A 13897-nucleotide genomic window follows, 5' to 3' on the forward strand; every position below is an offset into this window, starting at 1 on the left:
AGAAACTCACTTCTAGCCGGGACAACTGTTCAGTAGGAAATAAAACATTGCTCACTTATTGATGGTTTACACAAGTTAAATCTTGGTTTTGCAACATAGGAAACCAATGCTGTTGATACTGGGGTTCAAATTCATAGTGGAGTCCTGTGTCTAGAGCAGGATTGCCAGGTGTCTGATATTGACCTGGACAGTCCGGTATTTTCACCTTCTGCCTGGTAAAAAAAATTCAGAAAATACCGGACACCTGAAATGCCCGGTATTTTCTGATTTTTTTCCTAGCCAGGAGGTGAAAATACCAGACACCTGGTAACCCTACAATACATTCAGCAACTGGGCCTGGGACCTGCCTCCCCCTCCCCAGGATCCCCTGCTTAGCTGGTTCCACAGGGAAGCTGCATTCTGGCTCCATCAAAAAAACAAAATGGCCACTGGCAAAATGCCTAAAGAACTGAAGCAAGGGGAAGCAATGCCTTCCCTGGGTCTTAGTGCTCAACCTCTCTCCCCTCCCCTCTTCCCCCTGCCCTCAACAAAAAATTTTCTCTGGTGTTTTTTCGGGGGGAGGTGGGGTGTTCAGTATTTTTGGTTAAACCATCTGGCAACCTTAATCTAAAAGAGGGTTAAGTCACTGTAGGCTCACCCATCTTCGTACCTCCTTTCCTTCCAACATTTATGTTAACCTGCTAAGATGTCCTTTACCTTCACACAGACTCACTTCGATTCATCCATTTACCAGTGTACAAGAGGCATGTCCCTTCTGACATCACTTTTACATTTTATAACCCTGAGCTTAGACAGGTGGATGAATGGAAGGAAAGCCAAAGAGAAACAGACGCTTGGACTGTGCCAATTATTTCAAGAGGTGATAGAAAAGTTTGGTTTGCTGACTGTTTCCTGCTTGTATTTAAATATGTGCACCTGGATCTGGAATTAGGAGACCCTATTGATATGCACGGCTGGAAGGGACCTAGAGAGGTGTCTTCTCCATTCCCTCTAAGTTGAGGCACCAAGTTTCTGTTGCTCCCCAGGAAGGAGAGTGAACAGCTTAGAACATCATAACAGTATCATAAAAGGAAATTCAAGCTGCTGGTAACAAATTCTCTAAGCGCTTGTACAAGTTCTCTCTTTCAATGGAGCAGGTCCTGAGTGGAATATGGGGAATAGCTATAGCCAGCCATGGGCAGCCAAGAACAGTGAGTGGGACGCATAAATAGCCCTCCTTCACCTGCGTGGGCCACCGCAGCCTGCAGACCACTGGGCTTCCTGTCTGCCCCACATGTCTCTTGTGCCAATGAAGCCCCGCTCTTCCTACTCCTCCTTGGAGCTCTTAGCACCTTTGGAGCGCCACGAATTGTCTGATTTATGCTCCCCCCCCCCACCCCCCACCACCACCACTGCCAGAGCTTGAAGAGCTGCAAACAGCTGATTCGCAGCATTCCAGCTCTGGGAGGAAGTTGGGGTGGGGGGTGGAGCAGGGATGGAGTACCAACCAGTGAATTCATGGTGCTTCAGAAGTGCTGGGAGCAGTGCCAGATTTATGCACGAGCTAAGAAAGATACATCTTGGGGCCTCAGATTATGAGGGGCCTCTAAATTGAAAAAAAACCCTAAATTTAAGTTTTTGGTGATGCTACGGGTCCTCTTAAACGTGACATAGTTTAGGGGCTCAGCGTGGCTTACTCTGACCCTGCCATAGGTCTCCAGTGCCCCAGTGTGCAAGAGATACATGGGGGAGAGGTGAAGACGAGGTCTGCAGGGCCACAGGTGAAACCTCAGTGGACCAAAGCTGCATCCATCCATTTTTTTTTTTTTTTTTTTTTGAAGACAAGATCAGCTACTTAGAAGTGCTTAGGTTATCTGTCACAATTAGGTCTTGTTTCCTGGTATGACATTGTCACAGTTCATCCTCCTCTCTGGGACAAACAGAAACGTAGTAAGTCCCTGCCTGATGACTCATGGTGCTATGGAGATAGGCAAAGGGGTGAGTTGATGTAACTAAGGTAAAATTCATCCCCCCCTCCTCCCCCCCGTTTAGTACACCAGAATAAAGCTTACCACCAACAACATCCTTTTTTGGTTTGGGAATTCTTCACAGAAATCCAGCCTACCTCACAGGATGTTGTGACCACATATCTAGCACAGATTGTGAAGCATTCAGATATCATGATGAGGGGGACCATATAAGTACCCTAGATAGGTAGACAAAGTCTAGTCCTATATTCAGTGGGACAAATGTATCTTTTTATAACTCTACTGAAGTCACACCAATGCTGAATTTGACCTAATGCATCAGTCTAATGGGTCTTTATATTTAACCGTTTATGGAGAATTGAGCTAAAGTAATGTAAAATGATAGAATGGAGACAAATAGCATACCTTGTTTTTTAAGATGTGTGTTGTCTTGTCTTGTGATATACCATCTCTCTGCCTCTGAGGTTGCTTCCCCTTTATATACAGGTGAGAAAAGGAAATGAAGTTAAAGGTGGAATTCCCATGGTATTTCTGCTTTGACTATACATTTCCTCCCATGGAAAGATTCACATATTTACATCAGGACTTAAGATATTGCGCCTGGCCAGACTTTTCCTCAGAATGCCTGTTTTCCCATTCTTGCCCATGGGAGGCTGAAGTGACTTCCCCATTTGCCTTAAAAGGAAAACTACCACACAGAGGCCAGGTCTACCTATATAAGGGGAGAAAATCGATGCAAGAGATGCAACTCCAGCTACATGAACTGTGTAGCTGGAATCAGTGTACTTTACATTGATTTTCTGGGACAGCCTCATAGCAGTAGGTTGATGGGAGAAACGCTCCCGTCAACTTCCCTTACTCTTTGCAAGGAGTAGGAATACCAGCACAATGGCAGTGCCCTCAGCATTTAATTTAGTGGGTCTTTACTAGACTCACTAAATCAAACCCCGGAAGATCGAAGCAGAGATGTGGCCTGAGATAAAGTGGCCATTGCAGGCTATAAATCAACAGCAACAAACAGAAGCTAAATATTCCAGACATCTCACCAGTATCTGACCCCTTTGGGTTTCCAGATTGCAACACCTTGGAATCACACATTTCTTCTCTTCTAGCAATGACACCAGTATCCTATGCAACTGGCATCAGCTGCCTATAGCCACGTTCCAGCTCATTGCAGGAACAATAGCTGAAGGGAACAGCACGGTAGCCTGGTACCCTGGACCTAGGATGGGACCGGGTAAGTTCCATCTCCACAGCCTCCTTGTGCTCCACCGACATAGACCCCAGATACTCAGCCTCCCACAATGCACAGGACCCTATAATATGCCCTGTTACTAATTCTTGCGATGTCATAGTAAATCTTAAAAAAAAAGTTGCCGTTTATTTCATAATCCCACCTCCTAAAGTAATAATTATGTGAGAATCTCAGTTTTCATGTATATCACATCAAAAGAATTTCTAGCTCAAATGATTGGAGTCAAACGCTTGAAGACATGACACCTCAAGGCTCAAAACCCAGAAGGCAAATAAGAAAAATGTATGTTCCACCCACCACAAGGACAGCACCTCCTCCTGGTGGCTCTGGAGATTAGCTCATTAAGAGGATGACAACAATTCCTCCAGTCATACACCCTCACTCCATCCCTCTCTCAGAGTTCTCTTCACGTCTCAGCCCTCTGGCCAGGTAACTCTGAGTTCCCCTCATTCCGGGGAGTATCCAAGTGTTTCCCTCAGCGATCCTAGGCAGTATTCCCATTCACAGCCTCCGGTGTCACTCCTTCAGTGTGTGGTAGGGAAATCCAGGCCCCTGCTTTCACTCTGTGTTCCAGACCAGGGTCCCTCAATGCTTCTGGGTTTTATTCTCCTAGCCCTCTTTTCCCCTTTCCTGTATTACTTCCAACCACTCCTGGTTCCTCCCTCCCTCTCTTTCTCGGGGAGTTCCAACTCCAAACTCTCCCCTCGGGGCGTGACGGAGGTCCCTGTCTGTTGCTAGCTTCCTAATTTTATAGGCCTCCTCTGTTCCTGCCCAGTTGAGCCTGCTTCCAGTCAATTACCTATTCTCTGTTTCTTCCTCTAGGTACAGTTGTGTAATTAATAAGCTTATCTGGCCACCTTAACTGTTCCAGTTCTATGTGGGATGAACTCAGGAACTGTGACTCTAAACTGAAAGTCTAAATTATTACTCTAAATTGTGGGACTGGCAATTGTGAACGTGTGTCATCTAAGAGAACGTATCAGATAAGTTCCAGACAAGAATCAGATACAAGATTATTGAGAACTTTCACTAACACAGACAAGGCAGAGTTAACATCATTCAGAGAAGTGTTTATTTAAGATGAGTGCAATTGATCAGTACAATATATACTTACTGAGTGTCATGCAGATAGCATAATACATAAGGGAAGAACACAGTTCTTTTCCTGTTTGAGAATAAATTATCTTACATAGAAAATGGTTTTGCATCCAGAGAAACGCAATGACACGAAGCATTGTTTCCAGAGACAATAGCAATACTTTTAGCAATTAAAAAATAATTATAGGGGGGACCAATCCTGCAAGCCTTCCACAGTCTGTACTCCCATTAGCTTCAAGGGGAGTTTGATACCTGTGGGGGTTATGCAAGACTGAGCCCTTGGTTTGTAAACATCATTCTTTACTAATAGCTAGACTGAAGTAGATTCCAAAGTGGGCTCGGTGCTTTACAAACATAGATGAAGATACAGTTCCTGTGCCAAAGAGCACACAATCTCAGCAATACTTGCATTAAATTGCTACAAGAGACCCATCTAACCAACAATAAAAAGAATAATTAAAAACCTATCAGCAGAGGTCATTCAAGGCTAATCGGGAATAGGGGTGCTGTGAATTGGGAAAAAACCCACAGATGAGCTTGAAGTAATTGTCTCTATATGTAAGATTCTGTTTCAACATTCATGGCCCTACTAAGTGCCAATTCAAGTAATTGGGAAGACCCCTAAAGAAAGTTGTTTTAAGTCCTTATTCCACACTCATCATTATGGCCACAGAACAACTTTAAAGAACCTTTAAATGCTGCATATTGGTTATTGCATTCTGTTCTCTAATAAATCTTCTCCAGCCAGTCTAATAGGATATCCAGTTCCCCAAGGGATTTCATTGCTGCCGAAGTAATGTTCATCTGGAAGTAAATTCAAAGAAATATTGGTAAATAATTATGGCACTCTGAACATGAGCAAAAAGGAATGAGAGTCTTTGTGGTAGCGAATAAGCCTTATCAATGTACCTGTCCATAATTGGTGAGAATTTGTTTATATTTCTCTGTTGCTTCCTCTCCACAACTGCACACATTTTGTTCATGCTAGAAAAAGAAGAAAGAATTCATTAATTTTTTTTTTTTTTGCTTTAGCAAGCCGTGGCTTTATAATTAATACAGACACTCTTTTATAGGCTAGCTGTTGCTAAACTGTACAAAATACTGCATTCCCTTAAATCAGACATCCTCACCTAAGGAAGACATTCGCCACTGAGTGGAGGACTAGTCCAAGATCCCAATTAAATACTAATTTTCAGATTCAAATAGGAGTTATGTGGTGCAAAGGTAAATCTGAAAGATTCGCAGCAGTGTTCCCTCTAATTTTTTCTGTCCACATGAAGAATACATTTTGTTACATCCACCACCAGAATATACACATGCTGCTGGTTGTGGGTGCTCTGCTAATCACAGTTGGGTGGCATTTAAATCTCTCCTGGGTGGCTGCCCGAGCTCTCAGCTTCCAGGGAATACTGAGTACATGTGAACAATTCTTTTCATGGTGTTTTGATGCTTCTGTTCCTTGCTGAAGCTCACAGCAGTCTGAACTCTCTTTTAAGCAAACTTTTTAGAATCTCAGGAAATGATCAGACTGTTTTATTTAATCTGTGCGCACTTTTCTATCCTTCATTTTAATGGAGTCAACATACATTTTAGAGGTAAGTGGGATTTATTGAAACCTGACATACACATCGTCTGAATTTCTTCTTGATGCTGAGGAAAGAGTTGGCTATGCTGCTGATTTTCCGGTTGACCTGAGAATCCTCAATCTCACAGTGTCTGAAGACCTTGTCCACGTAGAATTGTAAAAGGTGATGGACGATGCAGCATCTATCTGTAGACTTCAGAGGAAGAGCATCTTTTCTTTTAAGTGCTTTACAAACGGCTATCAAATCCCATAATCTGCTACCACACCACCCACCACTAGCAGACAGCCCCTTTTGGGGCTGAACACGACAGCTAAGGAGATTTATTTGTTACCAAGTTTTGTTTAATACATTGTATTACACGGTTGACAGTAGCTTTGGGATAGATTTTCAAAAGCGCTCGGCTCCCAAGGACTGTTCTAGGTCAAACCTGCACCAGGCCACGGTACGGCAGTTATGCGTGCCTCAGTTTCCCCATTCGGAGACCGCCGTAACTCTATGCACACTCTCCTTGACACAATGGAAGCCTTCTTTGGGCTGGTTTCTAGTGAGACATTGGCAAATGGTCCCAAATACAAGCCCAAACACTTGTCTCGCCCCAGTGAAAACGACCATTAAGATCACCTGACATAGTATCCCGCAATCCTCCGCATATCACACACCAGCTCCACTGACCACGCCCAAGCACTCTAGAAGTTCTCCTCTGTCCTGCTATCAGGTAAGCCTCCCCAAACCTTCTTACCAAAGTGCAACTTCTACTCTTCGGCTGGGAGATCGTCTTTCCCAGGGGAGCATCCCTCACTCTTCCCCCAGCCATCTCACCAGCCTGCGTCATCTCTTGCTATTCTCCTGCCTTCCGCTCTCTCCCAGCTCTGCACACAGTGTCTGTGACAGACCTCCCCTGGCCCTGTGACTCTCCCTCAAGCAATTCTGACTTAGCAGGTCTCTCCTGTCTCTGATTTGCCCTAATGTTTTATAGCCCCCAGGTGCTGCCCTGCCCCATCACATGGCCCAATGGGATCAAGTGGTCCTGCTTTGAGCAGGGGGCTGGACTCGATGACCTCCTGAGGTCTCTTCCAGCCCTGGGATTCTACGATTCTATGATCTGTCCACACACAGTGGAAATTGATTGACTCCATTCCGGGACGAGCCAGCTTGTGACAAAGACCCTAAACAAGCCACCTGACTTTCACAAGTGAACAACAAGAAGTTATAGACAGTGGAGCACTTTTGAAAATACAACCCTGCCATGTGCCCAGAGCTTGGGAAACACACACAGTGTAAAGTCTCGCAGCAAGTCAAGAATACCCATGAAGGATACAACTGAAATTGCCAGGGAAAGGTAGAAGTAAAAAGCTTATTACTCAAGCTGGAATAGGATACGGTTGCCGGGGTATCCGCCATACCCATTATGAAAAGTTCTAGGCGGTTTTAATATCAACAAGCAGCCAAGAATTTGGCCACACGCCTCTTCCAAAAGATGATGCCTCCAGCTGTACAACATCTTCCAACATACCTGAGGCCACCTATTAAATTATCAATACTACCCCCCTTTTGCAGTGTCCCTGAGTTTCTTAGTAGTTTCCCATCCCAAAGATTGATCTTCTAGTGTGAGCTTTCTTTACTTGGGGAGCGGAAGAGAATCAATGACAGTAATATACTTCCTGAGCAAAACAGTTTTGTCCCCTGTTCATTATCAAACACTAGCCAAGTGGAATCTTGTTTTCAAAAGAGGGACTCTTAGAATCATAGAACTGGAAGGAACCTTAAGAGGTCAACAAGTCCAGTCCCCTGCCCATACAGCAGGATCAAACACAATCGAGACCATCCCTAACAGGTGCTCTTAATTCATGTAATCGGACAATATTCGTCCACTTAGCTATGTAAACATATTCCTATTACAGCCACGTGGGAACCTGCTTCAAGGTGAATTCTGCAATTTTGAAGCGTGTTTTCCTTCTCAATCAGAACAAAATGTTCCATTTCTAAACTGTTCGTGAAACAAAATTTTTAAAATGGTTTCAGGTCAATCAAAGTATTTCATCTCAATTTTTATTTTTCTATTTTAATATATCTTACTTAAATAAAATACATTTTGAAATTAAAAAAAATCAAACTGTTCTATACCAAAAAGCTCACTTTGTTTTGATTTTTCTTTTTCAACATAAAATGTTGTTGAAATCAACACACTCCCATAGAAAACATCTGTGTTCCATTTTCTGATGGAAAGATGTCCCATTGGAACCTTGCAATCAGCCCTAATTCACACCTTTGTGGAATTTGAGACTTGAGACTTGAGAATTAGCCTCCTTTAAATTAGTGGTAAAGGATAAATTCAACACAAGGAAAGTTGTATGAGAAGATGCTAATGATACCTACGGTGAAATTATGCAGAGAGGATGGGTATGACAAAATGCTTATGGTTCTCACAGCATCTCTGGCTTGCTAGACAGTAAGAGAAAAATACAATGGTGTTAATGCATGTCAGCTACGGAGATCTTTAGACAGCTAATGAATCCAGCATATAAACAGAACTTTTCTTCTTAAAAACGGAAAGTGAATTCCATATTGGTGAAAGCTCCCAAATAGATGATCACTGGAAAGCAAGGTCTTCTGCCTGAAGAACAGGTTCATTGTGCTTAGCAGTAACACAGGCATCCCCGCCCTCCCTCACCTGCCCCAATGGCATGTCTCCTCCCTGACATGGAGGGAACTTGGGGTGGAGAAAGGAACAGTTGTGCCTCCAAAGCTTGTTCTGTCCTGGCCACTTTGCTTAGCCTGCCCAGCAAACTTGCTCTTGCCTATGATGGGTGGTTGGGGTTGGGTTTTTTAATCTCAGAAGGAACTGGGCTGAGAACCATCAAAACTCATTTCACAAATAGGTGACCTAAGAGACATCAAATGGTGTAAATTACCTTGTGCTGTAATTTACACCAGTGTGAAGTGGATGTAAAGAGCCAACACCACAGAGAGGTAGCACAGTATGCCTGCTCTGCACTCACTCAGTGATGTAAATGGCTGCACAAGATGCAGAGCAAGGAAGAATCTGGTTCTGGGTCACTACTAAAGCTTCATATCTCAATCTCCTGAGGCAAGCAGTCCCCAGATAACCGATTTTAAAAGTGAGGAGTCCTCTAGCACCTTAAAGGCTAAAAGATTTATTTGGGCATAAGCTTTTATGAGTAAAAATTACTTTGCTAGATGCATCTGATGAAGTGGTTTTTACCCTCGAAAGCTTATGCCCAAATAAATCTGGTTGCGCTTGTTTCCACTTACCAACACATCAATGCTGTGGAGATCCATCTCTCCGGGTTTGATTCAGCAGGTCTACTAAGGGCCTGCTAAATCAACCACTGATGGCACGCACACACACGCACACACACACGCACACACACTGATTCTGGCACTCCACCGGATCACAAGAAATAAGAGAAGTCTGAAGTCTATGGGAGAGTTTTTTATGTTGACCTCTCACAGGGGGGATGTTGCAGAAATTTGACCTAAGGTATATCAACTCCAGCTACACTGTTCACGTAGCTGGATTTGCATCTCTTAGGATGACTTTCTCCAGTGATGTAGATCAGGCCTCAATCTTTAAGGTGCCACAAGATTGCTTGTTGTTTTTGCAGATACAGATCAACATGGCTCCCCCTGTGAGATTTGACTTTAAAGAGACGTTCATTGGGAAAACTATAATTGCATAGGGCTTTGTCCCTCTGAAGCATACTGGACAATACTTACAATGGTTGCTTTGATCGCTGTGAAGCTGGCTCTGATTTCCTTCACATTCACTGAAATCATGCAGTGTCCAGAATGGACGATTTTGCTCGTAATTGTTGGTGTCAGATACAACCAGCATGTTGCAGAAAGGAGGCTGAGAGAGAGGCAGGAGACCTTCATATTGCAGTAGAATATGAAAGTTCTGGCTAGCCGGGATAGCTGTTCAGTAGGGAGGAAATATTTCTTCATTAGCCTTTATCTACACAATTTAAAAAATATACTCTCCAACTCTTAGGGTTTTGTACTAGGATGTACTCCCTCCCCCCTCTCCACCCTACTCCCTCCCAAATCAGCAGCAAAAATTTCACGTGCATCTATAGGGACAGGACTGCAGCCCTGGTTCCCTCTTCAACATAATATTTCCTATGACTTTTAAAAAAATATTTTGATTAAAATGAAGATAAATTGAAATGTTCAATTCATTATGTCAAAATTGATCATTTTTGTTTTGTCGCTTGGGCTTTTTGGATTATTCGTTTGTATTTCCTCCCTTTTCTTCCCTGTTTCCCCCCATTTCTTTCAGTTTCCCCCAGAAGGAAGAGTAGGAGAACCAAAATTGAAATAAAATAATACATTTTGATTTAAAATTTATCAAAAAAAAAGTTTTCTTTTCCATTTGTTCAGTTGAAAACTTGTTAAATTACATACATTTTGAATGAAAAAAAAGTCTTCTCAAACAAAACTTTGCATGGAAAAGATCATGTTGTCCTAATTACATATTTCAAACTGTTTTGAACTTAAAAGCAGCTCTAGTGGAAGAAACTGTCTTAAAATTTTCCCCAGGACTGATAATTGTGCTGAGACCCAGAATGTAAATCTGTATCCCAAAGAAAGCTCCCTCAGAAAATTAGGAGCCACTGAAAGTATTGGGTTATCACAAAAATAGTTCTGATACTTTTACTAACGTTTTTGATACAACTGAAAATTAACTAATTAATTAACAAAATCTCATAGGTAGGTATGCATGTGTATATGCATGAATATACATATATACCTATGTAGAGTAAGTTAGTATATGAATCCTAGACAGGTAGAACAGGTGAACCGACTGCAGAGATATACAAAAATATTGGTACCTTACCTTATTCAAGAATATGTATTCACTTGCTTCTTGATGTGCTGCCTCACCTGGAAAGCAGTGATCCTTTTTATGCAAGAGTAGAGAGGAAACGCCTTTGGATGAACTTTTGGGATTCTTCCCACTTCTCTCATTACTTTATTTCCTTTCCTAATATTCTGACTTAATTAGTTTCTAAAAGGGGCCAAGTTTTTCTCCCCCATGCGTGTTATTCCTGCACATGGGAATGGGAAGTCTCAGAGCTTCCTTGTAAGTTGTCCTTTGCGGGGGAGAAACAGGGCTTTGCATAGGTGTTCCCTCAATTAACCTGCCACTCGTACAGGATCTGATGGAGTCCAGGGGCTGCCAGCACCCATGCTTTTCCCCTTTCTCCAGCTTCCTCCTGTCTCAGAGGAATTGTGCTACCAGGGGGTTTCTGGAAAAAGGCCGCACCTACGGCCCCATGAGGGGACAAGACGTTTGTGTGTGGGATGGTGCTTCACGGCAGAGATATGAAACAGATCTGAAACTGCGGAAGGCTGGAGCTTCTGGTGTCACGTCTAGATTGGCGCCAGCTGAAATGGTGCGACTCACGAGGAAATTGTGAGAGTTGGCCATGTTGCTCCCAGCAACTGTTCACTTCGCTGTGTCAGTCACAGGGGCCAGATGATGAACTCACTGCTGTACAGGGGATGGTTGGGGGCATCGCCCTCAGACTTGCAGGCCAATTGGACAGACCATAGGATGCCTGACAGCAGCTTGCTTCACTCAGGGTATGTCTACACTGAAGGGGTTTCCAGGCAGTACATATACCTGTACTAGCTCTGATCAAACTAGTGAGCTAAAAATAGCAGTGTTGCTGCAACTGCATGCATAATGGGAGCACCTAGAAGTCCCATGGTATGTTCCTAGGGCAGGGGTGGGCAAATACCAGCCCACAGGCTGGATCCGGTCTGCCCTCCATGCTGCCATATTTACCTGTGCCTCTGCAGGTATGGGGGAATCACAGTTCCTATTGGCCACAGATCACCCTTACTGCCCAATGGGAGCCATAATTACCTGTGGAGGTGCAGATAAATATGGCAGCAGCAGCCCATCAGGGGCTATCCCTGGGGAACTGCTGCTATTTTATTGCCCATCCCTGTCGGAGGCCTCGGGTCAGAATGTGCTAACCCATCTCCCCACCTGTGTAGTATATATGGGTATGTCTACACTAGCTCATTAATTCGAGCTAGGTAGGCAAATGAGGCAACCGGAGTTGCAAATGAAGCCTGGGATTTAAATATCCCGGGCTTCATTTGCATGTTCCTGTCCGGTCGCCATTTTGAAATTCCACTAGCCCGAACTCACTGCCGCGCGGACTTAGTTTGAATTAATGTTTCACTGCCGCGTGTAGCCGCGCGGCAGTGAGTTCAGGCTAGTGGAATTTCAAAATGGCAACCAGACGGGACCATGAAAATAAAGCCCGGGATATTTAAATCCTGGGCTTCATTTGCAACTCCGGTCGCCTCATTTGCCTACCTAGCTCAAATTAACCAGCTAGTGTAGACATACCCTATGTGAGTATATGTCTGCTCCAGTATAGACATATCCTTCGGAGCTATTTGCATTTCATCATCAACCAGTAAGTGGAGATTTCCAGAGCCACAGTGAGGCCAGAATTTTCAAAGGAACTTAGCTCTCATGTAGGCACCGGAATAAGTGGTCAGTTTTCCAGGCAAGCCAACGTTTTGGGTGCCTGCTTTGCACAGTCCCAAGTTACCCACATACATGTAACTATGCCCTGGTCATCTTTTTTTCTAGATTCCAAGTTAGAATTCTGGTCACGTCAACCAAAAGAAAATCCGCCCATGTCTTAGAACTGCTCCCAACCCAGCAGCATCAATGCAATTTTTGCCCAAGCAGAGATTATGATGGTGACATCTGCCTTTAACAACCACCCAGTGGCAAATAGTAGGCCAATAGGAGAGAATTATCTTTATATTTTAGAGAGTGCTGGCTTGTGGGAGTTGAGCCACAATACAGATTTCACTGTAGTTATTAGGAACCAAATCTGGAGCTCCTTACTCCAGTTGACTTGGTCCTAAAACTCAGCAAGAGTTTTGCCTGAATAAAGACAGCATGAAAGCTGAATAAGCAGGTCTAAGAGTGGCCTTCCATCAGGGGATTTAACTGCTATGGATATCGAACTGGCCATCACTTTGTTATAAGCAATTTGAATATTTGACTTACATCCACGATGCAGGAGCAGAGACACATGATGTCGGAAACATGGGACAGTCACAGGCCTGGAAACATCGGACTGAACATGCCATGATGTGGAAACTCAGTGACTCACATGGGGTTTGCTGGGCACTCCATACTGTACAGTCTTTGAAGGAGCAGAAATTCACAGAATCAAAGGTGTCACCAGCAGACATTTAGTTCACCCAAGCTGTTCCCCTAAGGATCAGTGGAGGATTGATCCTCATATAGTAATCTACAGTTCTCAAGAGCTTTAAACATCTCAGAAGACGACCTTTGACTTGGGAGATGTCGTGCAATTAAAGCTGAAATAACACTGTACAATGAAGGACAATGTCCGGTCCACTGACTACTAATTTCTAGAGGTTGATAAAGGATTTGGTTCCCCCTATAAAGCCCTAAACAATTTGGGACTTGTCTAACTTGAGATTGCTTCCTTCTGCCTTCTGGGGCAGAAGGAAAGACCTCAGTAATAAAGTTGGGGATAAAAGGGATGGGAGGAGGAGGCATAGCACTGAACTAAGCAAGGAATCCATGACAGAAATTGTTATGACGAGGACAACCAGAAATGGACAATGCTCTCTCAGTATCCACAAACAGAGACTTGCAAATCGGTAGCTACCTGCTTTATATCTGCAGGACAGCCATACCTCATTTGTGCAGATGCGGATACAAATTTTGTATCTAGAACCCTGCAAATTTGCAGGTATCTGTTTGATATCCCTGGGGATCTGCATCCACAGATGTAAATGCAGGTATCTGTGGCTCATTTTTGCAGATACAGATGCAGACGTGGATACAAATTTTGTATCCGTGCAGGGCTCTACCCACACACATGCCCACCAGAGGATATTTCTACACAGAATCTTGGAGCCTGCAAGAGTGAGCCTCCCAGCCCAGGTCGACCACCTCA

The 13897-nt window shown here is 43.7% G+C and overlaps 1 protein-coding gene across 1 annotated transcript; it reads right to left on the minus strand.

Annotated features, from left to right (window-relative positions):
- Positions 1-4429: 4429 nt before the first annotated feature.
- On the minus strand, positions 4430-10842 carry LOC142820892 (interleukin-20-like). The gene is made up of 6 exons (XM_075910270.1): positions 10765-10842; positions 9645-9842; positions 8283-8348; positions 5946-6098; positions 5230-5304; positions 4430-5124 (listed from the first exon to the last, which is right to left on the minus strand). The coding sequence occupies exons 2-6, from the start codon at positions 9801-9803 to the stop codon at positions 5047-5049; spliced, it is 531 nt and encodes a 176-aa protein (XP_075766385.1). The 5' UTR covers positions 9804-9842; positions 10765-10842; the 3' UTR covers positions 4430-5046.
- Positions 10843-13897: the final 3055 nt, after the last annotated feature.

This window comes from Pelodiscus sinensis, chromosome 27 (assembly GCF_049634645.1).
Source record: "Pelodiscus sinensis isolate JC-2024 chromosome 27, ASM4963464v1, whole genome shotgun sequence".
Classification (NCBI taxonomy): Eukaryota; Metazoa; Chordata; order Testudines; family Trionychidae; genus Pelodiscus; species Pelodiscus sinensis.